The sequence below is a fragment of the Aspergillus saccharolyticus genome, assembly GCF_003184585.1.
Source record: "Aspergillus saccharolyticus JOP 1030-1 unplaced genomic scaffold BP01scaffold_44, whole genome shotgun sequence".
Taxonomy (NCBI): Eukaryota; Fungi; Ascomycota; class Eurotiomycetes; order Eurotiales; family Aspergillaceae; genus Aspergillus; species Aspergillus saccharolyticus.
In genome coordinates, this window is record NW_020290654.1 from 80,558 (window position 1) to 102,804 (window position 22,247).

The 22,247-nt window shown below is 50.9% G+C and overlaps 2 protein-coding genes and 1 non-coding gene across 3 annotated transcripts; 1 reads left to right on the plus strand and 2 right to left on the minus strand.

Moving 5' to 3' along the window:
* The first annotated feature begins 264 nt into the window (after positions 1 to 264).
* BP01DRAFT_360146 (uncharacterized protein) lies at positions 265 to 2,378 on the plus strand. The gene is made up of 3 exons (XM_025575850.1): positions 265 to 373; positions 439 to 2,002; positions 2,073 to 2,378. The coding sequence occupies exons 1-3, from the start codon at positions 318 to 320 to the stop codon at positions 2,103 to 2,105; spliced, it is 1,653 nt and encodes a 550-aa protein (XP_025427641.1). The 5' UTR covers positions 265 to 317; the 3' UTR covers positions 2,106 to 2,378.
* A 1,496-nt stretch (positions 2,379 to 3,874) lies between these two features.
* BP01DRAFT_327097 (putative ABC bile acid transporter) lies at positions 3,875 to 15,122 on the minus strand. Its single transcript, XM_025572902.1, has 8 exons — positions 14,772 to 15,122; positions 14,571 to 14,711; positions 13,260 to 14,513; positions 9,506 to 9,641; positions 8,533 to 8,607; positions 8,152 to 8,457; positions 7,585 to 8,098; positions 3,875 to 7,534 (listed from the first exon to the last, which is right to left on the minus strand). The coding sequence occupies exons 1-8, from the start codon at positions 14,930 to 14,932 to the stop codon at positions 3,963 to 3,965; spliced, it is 6,159 nt and encodes a 2,052-aa protein (XP_025427642.1). The 5' UTR covers positions 14,933 to 15,122; the 3' UTR covers positions 3,875 to 3,962.
* A 6,906-nt stretch (positions 15,123 to 22,028) lies between these two features.
* Positions 22,029 to 22,100, minus strand: BP01DRAFT_t273. The gene has a single exon. It is a non-coding gene; the product is annotated as a tRNA-Glu (tRNA).
* Positions 22,101 to 22,247: the final 147 nt, after the last annotated feature.

The following is a 22,247-nucleotide window of genomic DNA, read 5'->3' on the forward strand; positions in this document are numbered from 1 at the left end:
ACCAGTTTGATCTCTGGTTTTCTGTAAGCGCTGGAGTTGGGTGGTAGTCTTGGGTGGCGCAGTCACTTGGCAAATAGGCGGAAAATAGATTGTCCTGCTTGTAGGAGCAAACATGTACTTTGTAGTTACTTACTTGTACTCATTTGTCATTTTGGCCTTTTGTACCTTCCGCCTCATGTGTGCGGACATTTACATCATCATGCATAGGAGCGCAAGGCTGAAAATCTCGCACGGAATATAGATCGGCCTGCGTCAGCCCTTCGAGCAACTTGTTGAACAATGCTCTGAGTTCCAAGACCTTTATCACGATTACGATCATGGAAACTGTCTCTTTTGCCTTTGCCGTGGTGGGAGTGACTGAGTCCATTCACAAGTATGTTGTTGGTGACTCCTGCCTCGTTATAGGTCGCTTATCTAACCAAAGACTAACTCCTTCAGATTCGGCAAAGCCTTGGTCAATCTCTGTCGCGAGTACAAGAACCTCGAGGCCGAGTTGGACGAGATTCTCCTCACCGTCCAAGGCCTCTGGGTCAAGACAGAAGTCCAGGTTCAATCTCTGGAGAATCTGTGGCCCAGTCTGCAACCATCACTACAAGTCCTTTACTATCACATCCTCGAGCACCTCGGAGACAAGCTCATTATCACCGATACAAGTCTTCAGGCGGTGCTGAGACAGAATCTTGATACGGGTCATATGCCACAGAAGCTCAAGGTAATCCTCCTGAAGCGTCACCTCTCCAAGACAGTCTCCGATCTGGAGGAATGGCAAAGGAAATTCGATCCTTCATGGTATCTCATCACACGCCTTGCCAATCCAGAGGTCGATCGACAATTAGAGCATCGATTACCTGCCGAGCCGCGCTCTGCTCCTGCATCGCCATCCACGCGACTGGCTCGCATGCGGAACACAATTCAACAAATTGCCGCTCAAGAAGCCGAGCCAAGAGAATCAATGTTCAAAGATCCGAGGCCCATCAAGGAGAACATGGTCCCGATCGCCGGAACCGACGCCTATATGTCGACGGATGGTGCTAAAAGGCTCCTTCTCGACTCAGCAAACCTGGCTGCAGCCCAGGTCTCCGCAACCCCCAACCTCCTCGCGATTGCACGCCACCAAGTGCGCGACCTCGCGCGACTCCTGCTGCACATTGACCCCGAGGCCTTCAACCTCCTGAAATGCGAGGGCGTGATCGAATTAGCCGCCGGAACGGGCGCCCAATTCTACCTTCTCTTCGAAATCCCACCGGGCCTGTCATCCCCTCGGACCCTACGAGACCACCTCCTTGCCCTTGCCCCAAACCCCTCCTTGACCCAGCGCGTCCAACTCGCAAAGCAGCTCGCCCGCTCGGTCATGTTCGTTCATGCCGCCGGCTTCGTGCACAAGAACATCCGCCCGGAGACTGTTCTCATCTTCGAAAACAAAGCGACGCCCTCACACCCAGAGCCGACCCTTCCTCCGCCCACCCCCGACCACCATAACCCCAATATGAGAACTCAATCAGATAGACTAGGTCCCTCCTTCCTTATCGGCTTCGAGCGCTTCCGCCGCGCAGAAGGCCACACTGACCGCTTCGGCGACCTCGCGTGGGAGAAGAACCTCTACCGACACCCGTCCCGCCAGGGCCTGCAACCCGAAGACATCTTCGAGATGCGCCACGATATCTACAGCCTGGGCGTGTGTCTATTGGAGATCGCGCTGTGGCGGTCTTTTGTCCGCCCTGACCCTAACACCACAGACAACGCTTGTTTCCTCCCGTCTGCGGATCTAGATATCGGCGCAGAGCTGAAGAATAAAGATTCCCGTGCCGGCGCGTTTGATATCAAGGACAAACTGGTGGCGATGTGCAAAGACGCCTTGCCGGCGGCGGTCGGGGAGCAGTACACCGGGGTCGTGCTGGCCTGTATCTGCTGTATGGATCACAGTGAGGATAATCTGTTTCGGTATGAGAACGGGATGCAGGATCGCGATGGGATCATTGTGGGGGTGAGGTACATTGAGAATGTGAGTTCTTCCCGTCCTCGTCTGAGACTGCATGGAGATTTGGGCTGATACAAACGGTTCTTCTGTGCAGGTTCTTTTGAAATTAGAAGAGTTGTTTTTATAAGATTGATTGCTGGAAAGACGGGAGTTATCGGTTTGGCATGAACGGTCAAAGAATTTCCAGGTCAAAGTCTTCCGGCCTGGCGCAAGTGAGAGCATTTCCAGCAATCGAGGTTTTTCTTGTGGCTCTTGATATTCTTATTATGCTAAATATATCAGAAGCTGAGATATATAGATAGCAGATGAACATCAATCTTGGATATCAAGGGTCTTCATCACTTGTCATCTTGAAGAGAATATTCAGTACAGCCTTCAGTTCATAGCAACCACTCCGTGCACTAGACCAGAGCAAGCAATAAGTGATAACAGTAGACAAGCTCACTAGAATATTAGTTCAACTCCTTGCTATTTTCTTGACCTGCGACTTACGGCCGTAGTCAGTAGACCCGTAGCAAGAATCCAATCTGTCACCATCTTCGGCAAAGCTGCCCCTCCTGCCTTAGCAAAGCCATATCATCAAGTTTACAGCCAGGGGGGTGCCTGATCCGATTACCATATACCCACAGAGTTCATTGTGTCTTTTCACCCACGACCAGTTCCCTCAAACGACCCAGCGTGGGGGAAGGTCGTTATATCCGTGCCTCTCACGAAATGTGCCGCACGAGATGATCCGCCAAATCCTCCTCACATCATCGACCGTTCTCATCCATGTTTCCATCACATTGTGAGCCTTCCGCAGTAGGACTCAAGAGGCGACGATGATGCCAATAAAAGGCTTTTTTGTTGTCGGCCAATGATTCCCGGTATACGTGGGCTTCCATTCGATGATCCCACAGAATACCGTAGTCTAATGGCCCTCCTCGGAGGAGGAGCATCCCGTTACGCAAGAGCCACTGGGGGTTCTGGTACTAGGTACTCATCTTCACGTTGCTGGTCGTGGACTGGAGAAGTTGGAAATGAGAGATCTTGCTATCAGTGAGTTGTAACCCCACTCTTTCTTCCCGCTTTCCTTCCTCTCTTTACTTGCTTCTCTATTCCTTCATGATCAACTACTTGCGGCTTCTTGAAGTGTTAGTTGGACTTCTGCTCAGCAACTGCTTCGAGTCTTACTTCACCCTGTCTGTCAAACTTCCATTTGACCGGCTGAAAATCCGACTCCGAGTCGAGGAAGGCAGCACTGGCTGCGAAACTTTTCTTTCTGGTGGCGCGGGATCTCTTCCACCTCGCGCTTGGGGAATCCTACGGCTCGGAGGATTGTCTGCGCATAGTGTTAGAGTCTCAGTGAGTGGCGTTGGTAGGTTGTAGAAAGTGAAAGGAAAAGTGGACGAGGTTCTTTCAAGGGGACCTGGGATGGTAATTGGAAGATAGCAGCAGATGATGTCAGGTGATGGAATCGCGATGAATCGGCCGGATTGAAACCCCTCTTCCCGGTTAGTCATTTTCAGCCCTAAACCCGACATACCCCATATTGTGTATGTATTCACCACATTTGGCCGCACCCCACTGGATTATATATTGTACCCATCAGAGGTGCAAAGCCAAATACTGCGGGGGTTGTAAGGCTCATACCTCTGAGAGACGCAGGAGATGTCTTCCCGGAGGCATGTTTGGTGCTCACTAAGGATACAAATATATGAGCTGATCAGCCAAAAACGATGTCGACTGGGAGTCGATGATCAGAAGTGTTGATGGGGATGGCGATATGGAGCTAGTCATTATCAAAGAGAGAGAAGAGTCGCGGTGCCGAGCAACGCGTCGATCGAAGAATGGGACCCCTGCTAACTCGGACTCAGGTTGTTGACATCGGTGAAGATTGATTTCTCCTCTTATTCTCGTCTTATTGGTCTCTGTACACACCTAGTACAAATGCAGACATAAGCTGTTTAATTCTAAGTCCAATCATTGGATGCAACGACGTCGTCTACATATTCTGAACGAATCCCTGCTCAGCCACCCCTCCTTTATCCAAAACAATATAATACTCCGCATCCTTGATAGCCTCCAATCGATGCGCGATGGTCACCACTGTCGACTCCTTCATCTCCTCACGCAGGATCTGCTGGATCTCCAACGAGCTTTCATGGTCGATCGACGCCGTCGCTTCATCGAGAATGACAATGGGACTCCGTCGGAGCACCGCCCGCGTCAGCCCGATCAATTGCCGCTCCCCCTGACTCAGGTTCCGGCCTCCAGCTTCAACCTGGGTCTCAAGAGTCCATCCATGGCGGCTGCAAACCCGTTTGAGCACCTCGGCGCATTCAGTGTCGGAGTACTCGCCCGTCGGGTCGATGTTTAGACGGATATCACCGGGGAAGAGGACAGGATCCTGCGCGACAAAGGTGACGCGGGAGCGGAGGGCTTGGATGGTGACCTGCGTGATGTCGAGGCCGTCGACCAGGATACGCCCTGATTCGGGTCGGACGACGCTGAGCATGGCGACCGCCAGTGTGGACTTGCCACTGCCGGTGCGACCAATGATGGCAGTCGTGGAGCCACCGGGGATGCGCAGGGTGATGTTGCGGAGGGAGGGGTCGAGGTGCGGCGCGTAACGGATTGTCACATCCTCGAAGACAATGTCCTGCCCGAATTTGGGCCACGAGGCTGGTGGATCAATCGTCCCGGCGGGCTCTTGCTCGACGTGCAGCAGTTCGTCGACCCGCTCAACTGACACAAAGTCCATTTGCAGCTGGCCGTATTGCTTGCACAGGGCATGGGTGGAGGTCACAAAGTTATTGGCAGCGATGAGGACGAAAGCTGCTAGTCCGGGGCTGACGCTGGTGTACAGAGCGAGGACAGTAAGACAAAAGGTGGAAACAGCAGACAGGCTCTCGAAGCGGTACATCAACCAGCTCTGGAGTGACCAGTAGAAGTGGTCCATGCCTTGGAACTTATCCACGACGGCGATGACGCGATTTTGAAAGCGATCTTCGGCGTGGAAGGCACGCACAGTTGTCAGGCCATGCAATAGCTCGCCAAAGTTAGAGATCAATGGGCTTAATGAGACCATCTCGAGACGCCGCAGGCTTTGCGAAGTGGGGAGAAAGCGCTGGAAGATGAGGACAAAGGCCGCAGTGAGCAGGAGCGAGAAGCCCAGAAACGTCGGGGTCACGGTCGCGATGACAGCAATTGAAGATACCCAAGTGATGGCTTGAAAGGCGATCATCTGGAACTGTTCGCTGATGTTCCCATCAACCACGCCAATGTCGGAGGTCAATCGATTCATCAGTCGGCCCACCGGTGTCACATCGAAGAAACGAAAAGTGGCATTGCTCACTCTTACCATGACCTCCTGGAACAGTGTTCGGCCAGCACAATAGACAATCACAAGCATGAGAAGCTGCGCAAGCAAGAGCATCAGGGACTGGAAGCTGGTGATGATCAAAAATGCTAACAGCCACGGTTTGACATTCTCGTCTGGTGCTGGGAAGCTGCCGAATGGGTCGCGAGGGGACCAATTGATGTCATTTGCCATTGCTGATGTGGTTGTCAATTCTGAATAAGAAGACACGTGGTTAAGATTCGAGTGTTCAAAGAATAGCAGCATCTGCTTGTACGCCTCTCCCCATTCTTTGAGGAACCATGACTGGCCCACGGAAGAAAGTCGGTAGATTGTCAATACCACAGAGAGGGCGAGCCACCACCGGTACTTGCCAGCTTGGATGTACTTCCAATAGACTCTCGCCTGCACTCCCCATTCCGCTCGATGTTCTTCTTCTATGAACTTTGTGGGAATCGCAGCAGTTGCATCCTCAGGAGCAACCCCACCCTCAATGGGGGTCTCTGCGGTTCCAGACGGGGTAGTTTCCTGATCTTCTTTGCTGTCAGACGATCCATGCTGCTTGACCTCCACGGCGACCCGCCCATTCTCAACGTGGACTATCTGATCGGCAATGTGACCGACTAAATGAGTTCGGTGAGTTACGAGAACCACAGTGCGATCGCGCATGAGCGGGCCCTGAAAGCATTTTTCAACAACCGTTTCTGCTGTGTTGTGGTCTAGAGCAGATAGAGGATCGTCCAGTAGTAGTACCCTGGCCGAGCTATACATTGCCCGTGCGAGAGCCACTCGTGCTTTCTGCCCTCCTGAGAGGCCGATACCATTCTCACCCACGAAAGATAGGTCACCGTGCTTGAAATTGGATAAATCCGGAATAAGGGCGCAGGCGTCCAGCACCAGCTTGTATCGTTGCTCGTCAAACGGTGAAGAGAACAAGATATTATCCCTGATACTCATGCTTTGTAGCCAAGGCGTCTGGCCACAGAATCCAACCGTTTCGTTTGGAATGTAAGACTCTCCTTCCAGTCTATCCAGCTCGCCCAGTAGAGCTTGAAGCAAAGCCGTCTTCCCGGAGCCCACTTTACCATGCACAACGGTCAGGCCTTGAGGCACATTCAGATTAACGTTAGAGAGCACAGGTGATGTTCTTCCGGGCCAAGCAAGAGTGCATGATTCCAGTTTGATAACAGAGGCTCGATCCTCACTACTCCGCGTTTTCTCTTTGTCAGGTTCGGCCATGAAGTCCTCAATTCTCTCCATGGCAATAGAAGCGTTTATGAGCACGGTAATGAGACTTGGGATATCCCTTAGTCGAGTCTCAAGCATTGTGAACAGTTGAAGGGCAGGAAAGATAATGTCGATGCGCAGCGGGTTTCCCGCAAGAAACGTGTAAGCATACAATGCAACCACAGGAAAGAGACCGCTAGCTAGGGTGTTGATGAAGCGGATGAGGACATTCCAGAGGCTCGTAACAATTCGAAGCTTTAACTCAGACTGTCTGGCGTCCATGACCTGATGGAGCCAGTGGTTCTGCCAGCCATACCAGCGCAGATGGCGCAGGGCTTCGACAAATTGAGAGGATATTTGAAGTCGAGCATCGGTTGCTAAGCGACGGACACGCTCCCATCGCAGTAGTGTACGAGTGATGAACGCATTAAGGGTCTGCGCAACCAAGATGGCTATCACGCCCAAGAAGCATGACGGTCCGAGCAGTTTCCAGACGAGAACAGTGGCGATGACGAGCCCTAGTGGTTTGTCAATAAGGGAGTCAATTTCCCAAAATCTCTGGGCTACTTCGTAAACATCGCCACGTAGTAGATTGAAGATCTTGCCCATGGATGCTGTCTTCTTGATCCTCTCCTTTGGCATCAACTTCTGGGAGCGCAGGAATGGCCACCACCATCTGGTCTGTTTGCAGTCCGGTCCTCTCTCGCCACTTTCTTCGGTGGATCCGGTGTCATTCTCTTTGTCACTGATGATTTCTTGGTCGAAGACATTTTTCCTGGAAAGTGCCTTTTCGTAAACCATCAATATCATCTCACCTCGGCTCCTCTCATAGGCACGTCTCCCATACCACAGATTGAGTACCTGAGCCTGCGCTAGTACCAATCGCAGCACCAGGCTTAGCAGTGCATAAGTCAGAGCCGGTCTGTTCGAAGTCCCTCGATCCTTCATCGCCTGCAACAATTGCTGAAGCAAGACAGGGGTAGAGAAATCTGCATGGTGAATCAGCCACACGCCGCCCAACCACGATGGAAATACCAACCACAAAGCATTTGCACAATAGATATGGATGTTATTATTAGCACGTCAATTCCGTTCGCTTGAAGTAACCGTCCAAGAACTGAGCCTCTTAGCTGCCGAAACTTCTCATGCAGCCTACGATGCTGGAACTCGTATCCCAGGAACCAAACATCTTCTTCCTGCAGTTGTTTCTTCTTGCCCATTGATATCAGTGGAGCCATCCAGGACACACTTAAGAACTGCCAAAGGCGCAAGTTGTCCTCGGGACTGCGGAAGTCGCTGGATGGCAATTGGCCGACCTTGCTGATGTCGTCTTGCGTGAGCCTATGGCTACGAAAGGGCATTGCAAGAATGACCATAGACCCGACCAAGGCTGCGGCAGCAGCTACATGGCGAGTGAAAAGGCGAGAGACAGGATACACGTCATTGTTGATGAGATATGCGGATTCAACCACCAATGCGATGGTAAAGAAGGCGAGCAAAGATGCGGGGCATGATCTCGGGCGTACGACTGCAATCACGGTAGCCGCCAGAGCCTGGTTGCCGTGTCAGCATGCTTCTTGCAGAACATTGCTTTTCTTTCACGTACCCAGGATACAGGTAATGCGATACTGATGGCAGAACCACTAAGAATGACGCTGGTTAGGTCGGCTAGGAAGCCAACCAGTGAGATGGCAAACAAGGCTGCAACCCATGCGACCCGTTGTTGCGGCCGTTCAATGGGCAATTCTATTGATGCTGGCTCCTCCTGAACGAATGGGATTGTCCATTTTGGACGTTTCGTCAAAGGCCCATGGGAGAGTACGTGGTTCAGTGCAATGATCAGGATAACGGCCGCTGGTGCAAGGGATAAGTATTCCAAAGCACAGAGCGACGGTCGGGCATTGGGTGAATCCTGTGGCGGAAGATGTCAACACCAGGAATCCTTCATTCAAGAAGCTGAATTTCTAAGCATGGAGAGCTGACTCACCCATAGCCAATGACAGGAGTTTGATGCTCCATCTTTCATATCTATCAGCATTGGATTGCTCCCAACGAGTGACAACTTGAAGAAAGAAGTAGTAGTAGGAGTCGACGGGTCCATGGCGGGGTCACGGGTGTATTAAGGCTTGCCCCATACGGGAGCTGCCGCTTTTGAGAGTACATCACGTGAGCGCTCTGTGTCGGCTCTTAGCGGGCTCCAATGTCAGCATTGCTTACAACGAAAATAAGGCCAGGTTCAACATAGATTGACATCTAGACCACATGGCTGAATCTCAAGTATCGCCTCGATAGTATGAAAGACAGGATAGTTGCAATTTTTAAGGCGAGCTTCTTGCCGAAATATCTTCCAAACCAAAGTTCAACACTGTTCCCAACGATGGACGGGAACCTGTCTTCCGAGGATGAAAATCCAGAGACCTCAGATGAGGATTACATACTGGTTAAGGAGATTCAGCGTGCTGCACTATGCTTCACCTTTACCTCGGTACTACAACAGCTTGTGGCTCTGGTCAAGTGCGGACTTCGCCAATCGGGCGTAATTGCATAGTGTGCATGATATCATAGTATATATAATGGTTTCAAAGGCTTCGCCTGGCTGTTGTAGCATGCCATTAGCTCGTACCAACTGCGGATAGAGGCTTATGAGAAGGTGTCTATACTCTTGAATGATAGTCCTTGATTTCGGGATGAATACTATGATCTCCCGAGTGATATCTGGAGAGAAAGAGCTCAACGGATCACGAATCCTCATGATTCGAGCCCAGCAGATCGATCGAGTGTGATGGCTTTGATTCTGGAAAGGAGTACCTGGAGAGATTCTTGAGCATGTTCAAAAGCCCCTCTATGGGGCTTTACTAAATATCACCACGCATGATAAACAAATGAAGTGTGCAGGTGACGATGTGGCATAGCCATTCAAGTCTTTCTGGGGCTCCGCCAATCCTTCCTGCATGCGTAACAAGTTTAACGCGTTGAGTTTGAAGAAGCGAGGGAAGATAACACCCGCGGGTATTTGGAGGACGGAAGGGAAGAAAGGCAACAGTTCTGTTAGAGAACTTATTAGGCACCGCTAAGTGTCTGCTATCAATCTTCGGACTTTGCGATAAATTCAACCCCAGCCTAGCTTGAAGGTGGAATTCAAAAACATTTCATGCCTGTTACCGCTGTCTACCCTTTCTGTTGCGCATAAAAGTCCCAAGTACTGGTCTTCGCACTGTCATTATTCTCAGTAGAAAGTGATGTACAAGAATAATTCTTCCCTGGGGGTTAACTCAAAAGGGTGGTGAGAAAAGGAAAAAGATAGAATGCGAGACAGAGTGTCCTGGCGGACTTCGATACCTCGTAGTGAACCTGGAAGAATATGAAATGTCTAGAGGGGTCTGGCTGCGATGAAGGACCCCTCAGCGACCCCACTGCTTCTGTTATTATGCTAGCAGACAAAGGCCCTGTCTGCTATGATCAAACCTATCGACTCCATACCAGAGTTCAATTAGTCCCACGCTTCACATCGGATTGGGAATTGAATGACTAGTCTCTGGTCAGATTTTTATCAGATATTTTTACATAGCACATAGTTTGCGAAAGTATACTTCAGATTCATTTAGTGTGCAGAACACTACAGTATCCTTGAGACTCTAAACCCCCCTTCTCGTACTTCAACCTCTCCATCAAGCACATCATCTTACTGTTCAGACACTTCAGCCCTTGTTCAAGGCGACTCATCCTAGGCTGGGAGTGCTACGGAAATCTTCCGCTTCCTGCTATTCCCACTCGAATCTCGTAAACACCAGGCTGGATATGTTCACAGTAGCCTGATCAGGAATCGCCTGTCTATCGGGGGGTGTAACAGATGCGTTTACCCTCTCGAAGAATGGGCTAGTACTGCCGGTTCCAACTCTGTCCGGCTTACGTGGAATAAGACGAGCTGAATCGGTGACTACTGTGTAGGTATGATGTGGACATCTCCGATGACCCTATCTTTTCAGCTAAGTTTTCAGAGGAACTACTTCGAAGCCCTCGCTTGTCTGGTTGATCGTTCTTTTCGACTCAACTGTGGAGTAGAAATGCTCTGCATGAATTGTTCCTGATATGGCATATGCAAGCCAATTTCTGGTGTGGAAGACAGGGAACGCTAGAACAACACCGAAGCTTTTGGGCTCCGCAGGCTCGGTAAACAAGCGAATCGCGAGACGCACGGAAACATGGAGCCGCGATCATCGGAAACCAACTCCGTCTGAAGTATACTAGTAGTCACCGGCTCATACCAAGCTATCCCTCTTTGCATTAAGTCATGGTCGGTTATGTGCCGCTGAATTGAACATGCCCTCGTGTTAGCGGAGATGCACCCACACCGACCCATCCACAATCCATATCTATCTACCGCTGGATCTCGGTGCGGTGGTAGCGATGACCCAAATATAGCGGGATCCGGGCGATCTTGATCGAACCTAGTTAGGTAAATCTACAAGAGAATCAATCGAGATCTCTGTGTATTCACCCGAGCACGAAAGGGGATGAAATGCTGTTGACGCTGCCAGGCTATAAAAGGCCTGCAGAATGCCAGAGTTTGGAAGTCCTCGTCACTCAAGCACAGAGCTAGCAGAACAGTCACCATGAAGCTCTCCAACCTCCTTCCTCTGGTGGCAACTGCCAGTGCCTCGTGCATTCGGGGTACTTCCCTCCTCGCCCGAGCTGCCGACGGGCTGGTGGCCGTCAACTCCTTCAACTACACCAACCTCGGAGGGCCCTTGGCATGGTATGGTCTGAACAACGAGACCAACGCCGCCTGTTCCCAGGGCAAGCACCAATCTCCCATTGACATCGTCACCGCGAAGATCGACTATGTCCCCACTGGCAGCCTCCAGTTCGACATCCCAGCCGCCTCCGGACTCAAGTTTGAAAACCTCGGATCCGGTTTGGAGGTCGTGTTGACCAACGGCACTCTCTCGGTGGGCAACTCCAGCCAGTACAAGCTGGCTCAGTTCCACTTTCACACCCCGAGCGAGCACCGCATCAACGAGGAGTACTTCCCCATGGAGGCCCACTTCGTTTTCGAAGACTCCGGTAAGAAACCGCCCCTTTTTCCCAGGGACCGTCAAGTATGCCAGCTTACACCACGCAGACAGCAACATCGCCGTCGTCGGGTTCGTCTTCCAGCTCTCTGAGACGGGGGTTTCTTTCCCCCTCTTCGACGCCGTCTTTGCCCACATCGACGACATCGCCACCCCGGGCACCTTCACGGAAACCGGCCCTCTAGAGTTCGCCGCGCTGACTGCCCACCTCGACAGCCACGGGATCTACCAGTATGACGGCTCCCTTACCACTCCTCCCTGCAGTGAAGGGGTTGCTTGGTACCTCAGCACTGAGCCCCTTCCCCTCAACGTCCAGAGCTTCAACAAGGTCAAGCGGATCCTGAAGTTTAATGCCCGTTACACGCAGAATGCTCTGGGGGCGGACAACCTGCTGGAGGTCGCTGCACGGGAGCTTTACTAGTCAATCCTGGAGAGTCGTAGCAGACGTATGTGCTGCTCTTTGTCCCTTAATTCTCTTTCCCGGGCGGGATGGTGTTGGTGGAGTCGAGATTTGTACAATGACTTATCTACCTGCTGTGATATAATGATACTGTATATAGATACTATCAAATAATAGATCAGTTAATTCTTTAGATACTATGATCCAACTCCCTTCGTATGACAGCCTGTATCATGACTTCACCACCGGATTCTAGCACCAGGATTGGTCGAATGAAAGAAACCAATCCTCAGGTCAATCTGCAGGTACTTCCTTGCGAAGTACGTGCAGCTCCTGAGGAAGGCGGGTCTCCCGTGAATCCAAAATCCGGAAGGGTCTCATACCTGTGTGTCAATGCCGAAGACAGTTTAACTTGCTGCCAAGCATGTGAACCAGTCCCACAGGGAACCTGAACGAGACCTTTCAAAGAACATCAAACGCTTCTAGTACAAGGGTAACCAAGAGATACGGTCATGTCCGGTGGTTCTCTTGTAGTCACCCACGAGTATATACTGTCTTCTTACTTTGATTGTACTGGATAAGTTACCTGTGGACCATGCAGAGCTACTTATACCAGTAGCCTATGACCTTACTTGAGTATTCCGTAGAAGGATATCGACGTAAAGAGTGTTATTTGGAATCCTACATGAGTCTTAAATCTTCAAATCTCATAAGCAATTATGTTCTTATCTATTCTTCAACTGATTAACTTACTCCTAAGTCTTCAGTAGTGTATAGAAGACCTCTTTGATAACATAGATGATACACAACGAAAGTGTATAGTATACACTAACTTTTCTAAATCTTTAATAGTAAAGTTGTGCTACCAAAGTATCACTCATCCTCGGTTCAAATCGCGCCGTCTATGTTGTATGCCTCAGGCAGAGAGTTCGAAAACGGACCTATCGAGCATCTCACTTCCTCTAGACAGATTAACTTATTTCAGTGCCTGAACCTACTAACCAAAGAGAATGCAGTGCTTTATTGAATCGACTCTTTGGAGAGGACTGATCATATGTATTGTAATTATGGATAAGAGTGCTGCACCTTTCAAAGCTAATTCAACAGAAGGTCGTCGCGGTCATGCATGGTGTCGATCTCAATTTCGGAGGAAATGACCGAATAGTATTCAAAGATTAAATCATCCCGTGTCTCTCACATCAGGATGTTTCATCATTTGTGCTCTGTTGCTGGCCAGCTGACATACTAGTTCTGTGTACGATACGGATCCAGCGTCTTCTCCGCCACTCGCCCATCTTACCCGTCGTACCTCTCTCCTCATAATCTTGCGAGGCTCGTTCCTTTCCTTTCTTCCTCAGAGAGCCCTTCCCATCGTGGGAATGATCGTGAAAGGCATCGGTTTCCAGACCAGGCGCCACAGCGCTGTCGTTTGTAACAAATGCAGGGGGTAGATCCCAGACCCAGCCTCCGATTTCTCCATTGGCTGCTTGGTCTTCAGAGGCGCTTCCAGGTACCTCAAAGCCCACCCCTGTGATCATGCGCTCGACCACCCACTCGCGACAGTCTAGGTCTAACTCCCACTTCTTACTCTTCCATGCCCACCCGCTTGGAGGCTGGACATCCTCAAAGAACCGGCAACCTTTGGGACGATCGCCTGCAATGCGAAGGGGTGACAGTGGGTCGTATGGCATTGGGCTGAAGAGGAAATGGTCCCATTGAGATTCGGAATACGGCGCCAAAGAGCGATACTGGATCTCGAAGATCTCGACTTCGCGTTCTTCGGTGTCTGAGTCTAGACAGATATTGGCTAAGGAGCCCACGAGAGACATGGCACTGGTGGAGGAAGCGGGCAGTGGAATTCCCGCAGCGGTTGCAGCGCTCCTGAGCTGCTTCTCTGCCATGGAACCAGGATCCGAAGGTTGCTGCGTGAGGTCCGCTGTTATAGCCTGGAAGAAGTCTTGAAAGCCCGGGTGCAGGGAGAGCACAGCTAAGTCTCCGCCTACCAGGAAGACAAGTCGCCAAGGTACAAGGTGCGCGGTCAAGAACAGTAGAGCTGCGACAAGCAGGCAAAACAAGAAGACTGCCGACGAAAGCTTCTCATCCGAAAAGTTAGTCACAGGAGCAAACGCGGACACCATGGCATCGTGAGCGTCCGAAAAGTCTGCCATGCAGTTTTGCAAGTCCCGCATATTGCGAAAGAAATCCTTCGAGGTCTCTGAAGCCGGCTTAATGGTCTTGGCAGGTGCCAGGGCCGGCCCGTCATACGAGTAGTAAGGTGTAATACTTGAGGTGGATGTTGAAGGAGGCGGGGGATGTCGCGCCAGAAATGCAGGCACCATGATGAAGAAGAGAATAACCGATATCGGCACCAATACGAAGAGGTGCGGGTTGAGACAAATGAAGGAGTAGATGAAGAGAAATGAAAGCGTGTGGGAGGCCTTCTTCCAACTGAACAGGCGCTCAACCTGGATCTGGAACGTGAAGACAATTCCGATTCTGCACCATGCCTTAGTACTTCGAGGAAATTAGTGTTGAGTGGTGGTGCTGTTGTACCTTGCATTGAATCTGCGAAAGTTATTTGCCATGACCGGGAGGCTGAACGCTGGCCGCTTGGGGTCTGCGGCGAAAGTCTTGTCGCCGCCAGACCATAATTCCTTATCGGCATCTTCCGTGGGCACTACCTGCTCTAGAATTCTGTTGGAGAGATGGATTAGCGGAAAGGCTGCGAGAGCTCTACAATACGAAAGTACATACTTAGAGAACAGCCTGTCCTGCAGAGATCGCCCGACGCTCGAGACTGATCGCTTGTGTCCCCCAGGTCTCGAGTGCTTTGTACCATGTTTTTGCTTGTCAGAAAATATCACAGGTATCGGTTCATCGCGATTGACGATGGGTTCGGCAATAGTATCATCCATGATGGTCCATCAACAAGGTAAGAGTTGCTGGGGTGGAGGCTAGTGAGAAGCGCATCTCCGATGGAAGGAGGATGGAAGGAGGAGATGAGGTCAAGTTTGCAGCCTCAGTTGAAGTACAGTACAGAAGCACATGCTGGATGCCCAGAATTTTGGGAGGGGGTCAGTTTCCCTTCAAGCTTATCGGGCGGAAGCTTGTATGGTATTGGGTAGTATTAAAACAAATACGTAGGACGGTAGGAACCATGGGATAGATTACCACTGCTCTGCATGGTTGGGAGATCCCGCCAAAGTGGTTAAGTTCATCAAGTGGGTGTTTGGGCTGTTTGCAGCTATATGGACTACTTTGTAGAAAGCAGGGAAAAAAGGAGCAAGGGGGTTACAGTACGGGGTACATCATCATCAGTCTCAGTCTTGAAATTGTTTACTGCGCTTTTATTATTTTTTTCCATATCCAATCCTCGCCCGGTCTCTTTTCCTCTTCCCATCCACAACCCCCCCCACTTACTGTCTCAAGCAAAGAGAAGTATAGGGGATATTCCCTATTGACATTTCCTTCTCATCTTCTCTTATCATCCTTAATCATTGATATCTTTCTTCTTTCTTTTTTTTTCTGTTTTTCCTTCTTCCACCTTCCGCTTCATTCATTTCTCTTCTCTGGGTGCACTTGCACTTTCTGCACTGGCGTGGATGTTGCTTAGGTATACATACACGTAACTTTCTTTCAACGCCAAGATTCTGGCAGAGAACAACTACTGCTGCCCCAGGCAGATTTTCCTCTCTGCAGAGAACCTCCTCCATCCCCCACCGTCTTCTCTTCTGCATTTCTCCCCTGAAAAGGGGTTTCGGGACGGCTTCAAACTTCTCAGCGCTTCCATTTGTGCTTGCGAGTCAGTCTAAACCGTGTCCAGGTTGCTTCGTCGCCCAGCCCGCAGCAGACACCGCTGTTTATGAACCCCCCGCAATGGACCGGTAGCAACCGTTGATGGGTCGCGCGACGGTGTTGATCAGGGTTTCTGCTTGGTTTGGACACCGAAAAAAAAAATAATAACACGCCTTCTTCTCCTGAATGCCATTGCGATTGGGTTTGCCCTTGCATCCCCTCCACCCCCCGCTAATTCGACTTCCCAACCTCTGGTCTCCGGTCGGTCTACATATCTGTTGTCCGGAGCTCTCCCGGTCGCAGTTTGAGGATGATGCCCGAAAATCCATCCTTTCAAGAAACTCCAGGAAAGGGGCATTTGCGCAAAGTACAGTCAAGATCGTCGAACCCGTCGAGAAATGACGGCTCATACCCAGAAGGTAAATATGATTGACCCAGAGTCGAACTGTGATTCTGATCTGCAGGTGGTTCTTTGTTGACCACGGCTAACCCATTGTCACTCGCTTGTACAGAGGGACCCACGCGCAGACGGTTGCAAAAGCACTCTTCGACCTCTTTCCTTTCCGAAGCCTCGTCCCACTCGTCCAAATCTATTGCCCCAACCCGAACCAGTGTAATGACCCGGAGGAGGTTGTCAATCCGCGATCAAAAAGCGCCGCAAGGCCCACGACCGCAGGATCCTTCACGGACAAGGTATATTCGCCTCCAAACTTCTCAATTGCCCCCCCCCCCCCCCCCCCCCCCCCCCCCCCCCCCCCCCCCCCCCCCCCTCCCGCCTTCCCGCCATTTTGACTTTAATTGTCGAACCTTCTACCTCCAGCTTCATTTTGCCTGGTCAGTCGGTCAAATGCTAACCTCAGTGACATGCAGCAACACACCAGGTTCGTTCTTTCACTCCGGAAACTCCTCAATCGATTCCACAAATGAGTCCACGCAAAGCAACACCTCTCGCATCAGCCTGCGATCGACCAGTGTTGGGAATTTAGCAAAGCCAGACTATAATCAAATGCCCTCCCAAAGTACAGAGTTTCTCACTCCGGTGAACTTTGACGACATGCAGAATAGTCTTGTGGGGGATTCACAATTGAAGTACTTCCCCGTGCCTGGACCTGCGGGTTCGGGATACGAGCCAAGTTGGACGAATGGCAGTAACAACGGGGAGGCTACACGGTCCAGGAGCAATTCGATCCGCCGGAAAAGCGTGGTCAATTCGTCCAGCGAATCGGTATCGTCTCGCCCGTCAGCGACATCTACGACAGGTCGTAGCCGTCGGCAAAGCCTCGCTCAGCAAGCAGGGGCGAATGGGATCGCTTCGCGCGCTCCGAGGAAGTCCATTGGTCCTGGTTCAATGCCGTCAACAGTCACAGGGAGGAGACAGAGCTTGTCCGCGAGGAAGGCGAGTGCAGATACGAGTCGCTTGGAGCAAAACAGCTATCTTCGCCCACGCACGCAACAATTTGAACCAAGTCGAACCGAAGGTACGAAGCTTTCCAGCAACGCGAGAAGTATCAAGGCCAAGTCGCTTCAGCCACCACTGCGAGAGCCTCACGATAATTACTTGACAGCCTGTGGCCCAGCAGACTATTCTCGCTCACCTTCGACTAATGCTGTTCGCACCCCAGTTAAAAACGTGGCAGCCGCCGTCAATACTCCATCATCATCCTGCAAACGAGTTTCGGTTATGCCGCCGCATGTTCATGGTCTTGGAGCCCGTACCATAAGCCCTACCGATGCGCGTCGGGCTAAGCGTATGTCAACAGCTCCCTCCGCGCACCCGACGCCATATACACCTCCGACTCAAACGGAGCCTATGCCTGTCCGACCCCGCTCCTCCGCGCAATCGCCGTCGCACATACCCCGAAAGAGCGTCACCCCGTCCTCCACCCGAACCACCCCTGATCCCAATCGAAAGTCTTACAGCTCCGGCTTGTCGCTCTCATCGACCACCACCTATAACTCTATCAGAAACTCGGCTGGCTCATTGCAGAACAGGCTTTCTCACAATTCCTCAACATCCCGATTACCCACTCCCAAGACTCGCTCCGAACCGAATGCGCCTGACGAGGAGGTTCCCCCTGTTCCTGCGATTCCCAAGGCATATGAATCACCTAAAGGCGATTTTGAACCGCCAAACTATGTCACTCCTCGCAAGGCAAGCTTGAATATGGACTCAGCGCCGAAGCCTAGACCGGAGCCCGAAGCGGATACGAATTTGACCGCACATGCAACCGAGGAGGAAGCGCCCAAGCCAAGAGAGGCACGGGCTATGAAGACCCCTGAAGCCAAACCTAGGACTACGGCGCTTCTTGGGAAGAGAAATCTACAACCTTTGAAGTTACCGCCTTTGAATCTGCTGCCTCTTGGCACGCCCATGACGACTAAAATCGAGGCGCTGAAGGACCTTCAAGATGATCTTGAAGTACACACACCTTCTGCTCAGATCGTGTCCAAGACACCGAGTACGCCCCTGACTGCCTCCAAGGCCAACTTCTTCTCCACGGTTGAAGATGACGATCTTATGCCAATGACACAAGCGAGGAGCAGTACGTCACACTTCGCGCTCAGTACCTCGTCCACCGCCTCGGCCATGAGAACTGCCAGCAGTTCCAGCGCGCTTGCAGCTTTTGACAACACGCCGACTAATGCGAGGACGGCATCGCCTTACGTTGCGTACAACTTGGCGAAGAGTAACAGTGAACACACGAATATGAAGCAGAAGGCCAGTGGCGATCATTCGCCGAAAGCAGTTCAGTCCTACAAGATGGCAGTGTCCCGTCCGCAAACACAGTCATCTGCCTTCTCATCAGCTGAGACGATCAGTCAACTTTCCACGCCCTCTGACCCAGAAAGCAATAGTATTTCGAGCTCATCCTTCCGCAACAAAATCACAATGGCCCGGCATCGGAGTAGCTCCAAGACTCAATCCGGAGTTGAAGCCAGCAACGATCCTGTGAAGCATGACCCAATGCCTCCACCGAAGATCCCTACTTCCTCAACTTGGAACAACCTTACTAGCGTCAATACCTCCAGCCCTACGCTCAAGCCAAGCTATCTCAAGTCACGACGTCAAGCCTCGATCTCCAAAGCTTCTGGCCAGGGACTCAGAAAGCCTAGCTTCAGCAGCGAACAGAGCCTCGCTTTGGAACCGAGCCCTTCCAATGATTCCAATGACAGCGATGTGCCTGTTGTGCAGCATCGCACGGCAAGCTCGATTTTCTCGCCGGTCCACAGAATCATTAATTCGGCCAAATCCAGCGTGGCCTCCACGCCAGCTCCTCCGCCAACCAGCGATCCTAACGTTGATCCTGATATTCGTGTTGCCGACGAGGAGATGCGTAGACTCGGCAGTAAACGCAAAGACTTTGAGACTGCCGCCAAGAATCTTGACGAGTTGCGTCGCAAAGCCAGTCCCAAGGAGCGTGTAAGCCCTGCGCAGGCGTTGAGAATAGCGAACCTGAACATCTTCGAGCGAGGCGAGATCATCGACTTCAAGGACATCTACTTTTGTGGCACTCAAAATGCTAAAAAGCATGTTGGTGATCTATCAGTGCAAGCGAATTTCGGCTACGACGACGACCGTGGTGACTACAATATCGTCATTGGGGACCATCTGGCATACCGCTATGAGGTAATTGATGTACTGGGTAAAGGAAGTTTCGGACAGGTGGTGCGATGCATTGACCACAAGACGGGAGGTCTTGTTGCAGTCAAGATCATTCGGAACAAGAAACGGTTCCACCAACAAGCCTTGATCGAAGTCAACCTCCTTCAGAAACTGAAAGAGTGGGATCCTCAACGTCGGCACAATGTGGTCAACTTCACTCAGAGCTTCTACTTCAGAGGTCATCTTTGCATTTCGACAGAGTTGCTAGGAATGAATTTGTACGAATTCATCAAGGCTCACGACTTCAAGGGCTTCTCTCTCAAACTCATTCGCCGTTTCACCAAACAAATGCTGAACACGCTGGTGCTTTTGCAGGCGAAGAAAGTCATCCATTGTGATTTGAAGCCGGAGAACATCCTGCTGTGTCACCCGTTAAGCTCCGACATTCGGGTTATTGATTTCGGCTCCAGTTGCTTCGAAAACGAGAAAGTGTATACATATATCCAGAGTCGGTTCTACCGATCTCCCGAAGTAATTCTCGGTATGTCTTACGGCATGCCCATCGACATGTGGAGTGTGGGTTGTATCCTCGCAGAGCTGTTTACAGGCTACCCTATATTCCCGGGTGAGAATGAGCAGGAACAGCTTGCCTGCATCATGGAGGTGTTTGGACCTCCGGAGAAGCATTTGATCGAGAAGAGTACTCGCAAGAAGCTTTTCTTCGACTCCCTGGGCAAACCAAGGCTCACGGTCTCTTCAAAGGGCCGACGACGTCGTCCCAGCTCCAAAGAGCTGCGGCAGGTTCTGAAGTGCGACGATGAAGCCTTCCTTGACTTCATCGCCCGCTGCCTTCGGTGGGATCCCACCCGTCGCATGAATCCCCAAGACGCGCTTCGTCACGAGTTCATCACGGGTATCAAGCCTGCATCACGTCCGAGGACATATACATTGACGAACAGTTCCCCAGCCAAGCGGGTTATCTCGTCCAACCCGTCTCTAGGACGTCCTCTTCCCGAGCCACCTGTGGCCGGCCTGAAAAGCGCCACTCTTGCCCGCACTCGGGACGCCTCGGGCACCTCCCCGGTCAAGCCCGCTGGAAAGCGTCACTCGACTGTGAGCGGGATTCCGCCGTCGACGCCCGCCAAGCGAAACACGAGCATTAGCACTGGCACCCCTGGATCCGCTCTGCCCCGTGTTGCGGCTAGGAGTATCAGTGGCAAGCCCGACCTTGCGACCGCGGCGGCTGCGACCAGCCTGGTTAGTTCTGATTCCACAGGGACCACGAACCTACAAGAGACTGACTCGACTACAGAGGACCAAATGACCGGGAAATCCATCTAGATTTTTCCCCATTCTTCCGCACTTCTTTGCATATCTGTAATAATAATTGTTTGATTACCAAGGTTGCATAAACGGGTTCCCGCACATAGGAGGTTCTGCGTGTCCCCGTTCGTCATGATTGAGATTTCGAGACTTTGTTCGAAGAGCTTGCATACAAGAGCAAACGAACCAAGAGCTTTTTTTACTTTTATACCCTTAATCGAGCATGTGCATGCTTTTCCCCATGACTTTTCTCAGTTTCCTGCAAACTTCTCGTTCCAGAAGCATGTTTGTTTCTTGTTTGCGTGGTATTTGTCATGACCTTGCGGGCCCTTTTTCCTTTCGCTTGAATCTTTGCATGCATATGTTATCAGCCTTTTGTTTTTGCTGTTGCAAATCTTTCCTATGTCACCATTTCCTATTGTCTGTGATGACTCGGGGTGTTTGTTGGGTGGGTGAGAACTTTAACTGGACAGTTGACCCTTCCCAACCTGTATATCTATATTATCTTTACTTCGGAGAGAATCTCGAGTCTTGTCACCCTGGATGATGCCGTGTATCGCATGGGTTGCTCATATTGTTGTTTTTCCCGGCTTGAGGTCGGATTGGAGTTGGATGATATGCCTTAGACAATTACTTTACTATAACTATACGATTACCATTGCCAAAATATGGGTGAAGCTTGGACACTGGGATCTGGCTCGTTGCTGCTTTTTGGTACTTTCGCATATGTGATACACTCCCTGGCCACGGATTTACAGTTTGCGTTATATCCTCAAACCCTCCTGATTTCAGCAATCGTCAGGTACAACAACTTGCTAGTATATGATCAGAACTATGGTTTCAGATCTTTACCTTGAACTAGATCTATTTATGATCGATGGGCCAATGCATAAGTTCTGACTTACTATTTAAATTAGCTACTAATTCTTGTGTTACATTAATCACAAAGTACTATCCTATCCAGTAAGTATAACGCCTGACAAGAAGCGACAAAGATAACAATTTCAACATGCATCTTCCTGTCTCTCACACAGCAGCTTCGGGGTTCGATTCCATGCACCAAGGTGTCGTTTATTGCTTGTGCTCTGCATATCGGAGTGCAGCTCACCTGCAGAGCGAGATGCGACATAAACACAAGAATTGGATGGGATTCTCGCCGTCTCTCTCTAGCCCAACTAGTGACCAGTAGGGGGTTTTGTTTGTCCCCAAGATGTTGGTTTGTTGTTGTTTCGTTGATGTCAGGCTACGCAAACAGTGAATGAATCCAAAAACAAAAAGCAAAAGAATCACTCCGATGCGGGGAATCGAACCCCGAGCTGCTGTGTGAGAGACAGCGATGTTAGCCATTACACCACATCGGACCTTGTGTGATTGATGTCGAGATCATTGTTCTTATGAGTCTAATTACAAAGTAGAGGATGGAAGTGATTATGATGCAAAGTGACTCGAGGCATAAGCGGCATGTAGACGTACAGTGGGAGGAAAGTCAGGGCTAAATTTGCAACTCC

What these genes read in the sequence shown, in the direction of transcription:
- BP01DRAFT_327097 (XM_025572902.1), bottom strand. Translation starts at nt 14,932, where the DNA reads ATGGATGATACTATTGCCGAACCCATCGTCAATCGCGATGAACCGATA. An exon ending in TTTCGCAGATTCAATGCAAG is followed by an intron (nt 14,514 to 14,570) that starts GTACAACAGCAC and finishes GGCATGGTGCAG; the next exon opens with AATCGGAATTGTCTTCACGT. An exon ending in TCGCATTACCTGTATCCTGG is followed by an intron (nt 8,099 to 8,151) that starts GTACGTGAAAGA and finishes CACGGCAACCAG; the next exon opens with GCTCTGGCGGCTACCGTGAT.
- BP01DRAFT_360146 (XM_025575850.1), top strand. Translation starts at nt 318, where the DNA reads ATGGAAACTGTCTCTTTTGCCTTTGCCGTGGTGGGAGTGACTGAGTCC. An exon ending in GTGACTGAGTCCATTCACAA is followed by an intron (nt 374 to 438) that starts GTATGTTGTTGG and finishes TAACTCCTTCAG; the next exon opens with ATTCGGCAAAGCCTTGGTCA. An exon ending in GGGTGAGGTACATTGAGAAT is followed by an intron (nt 2,003 to 2,072) that starts GTGAGTTCTTCC and finishes TCTTCTGTGCAG; the next exon opens with GTTCTTTTGAAATTAGAAGA.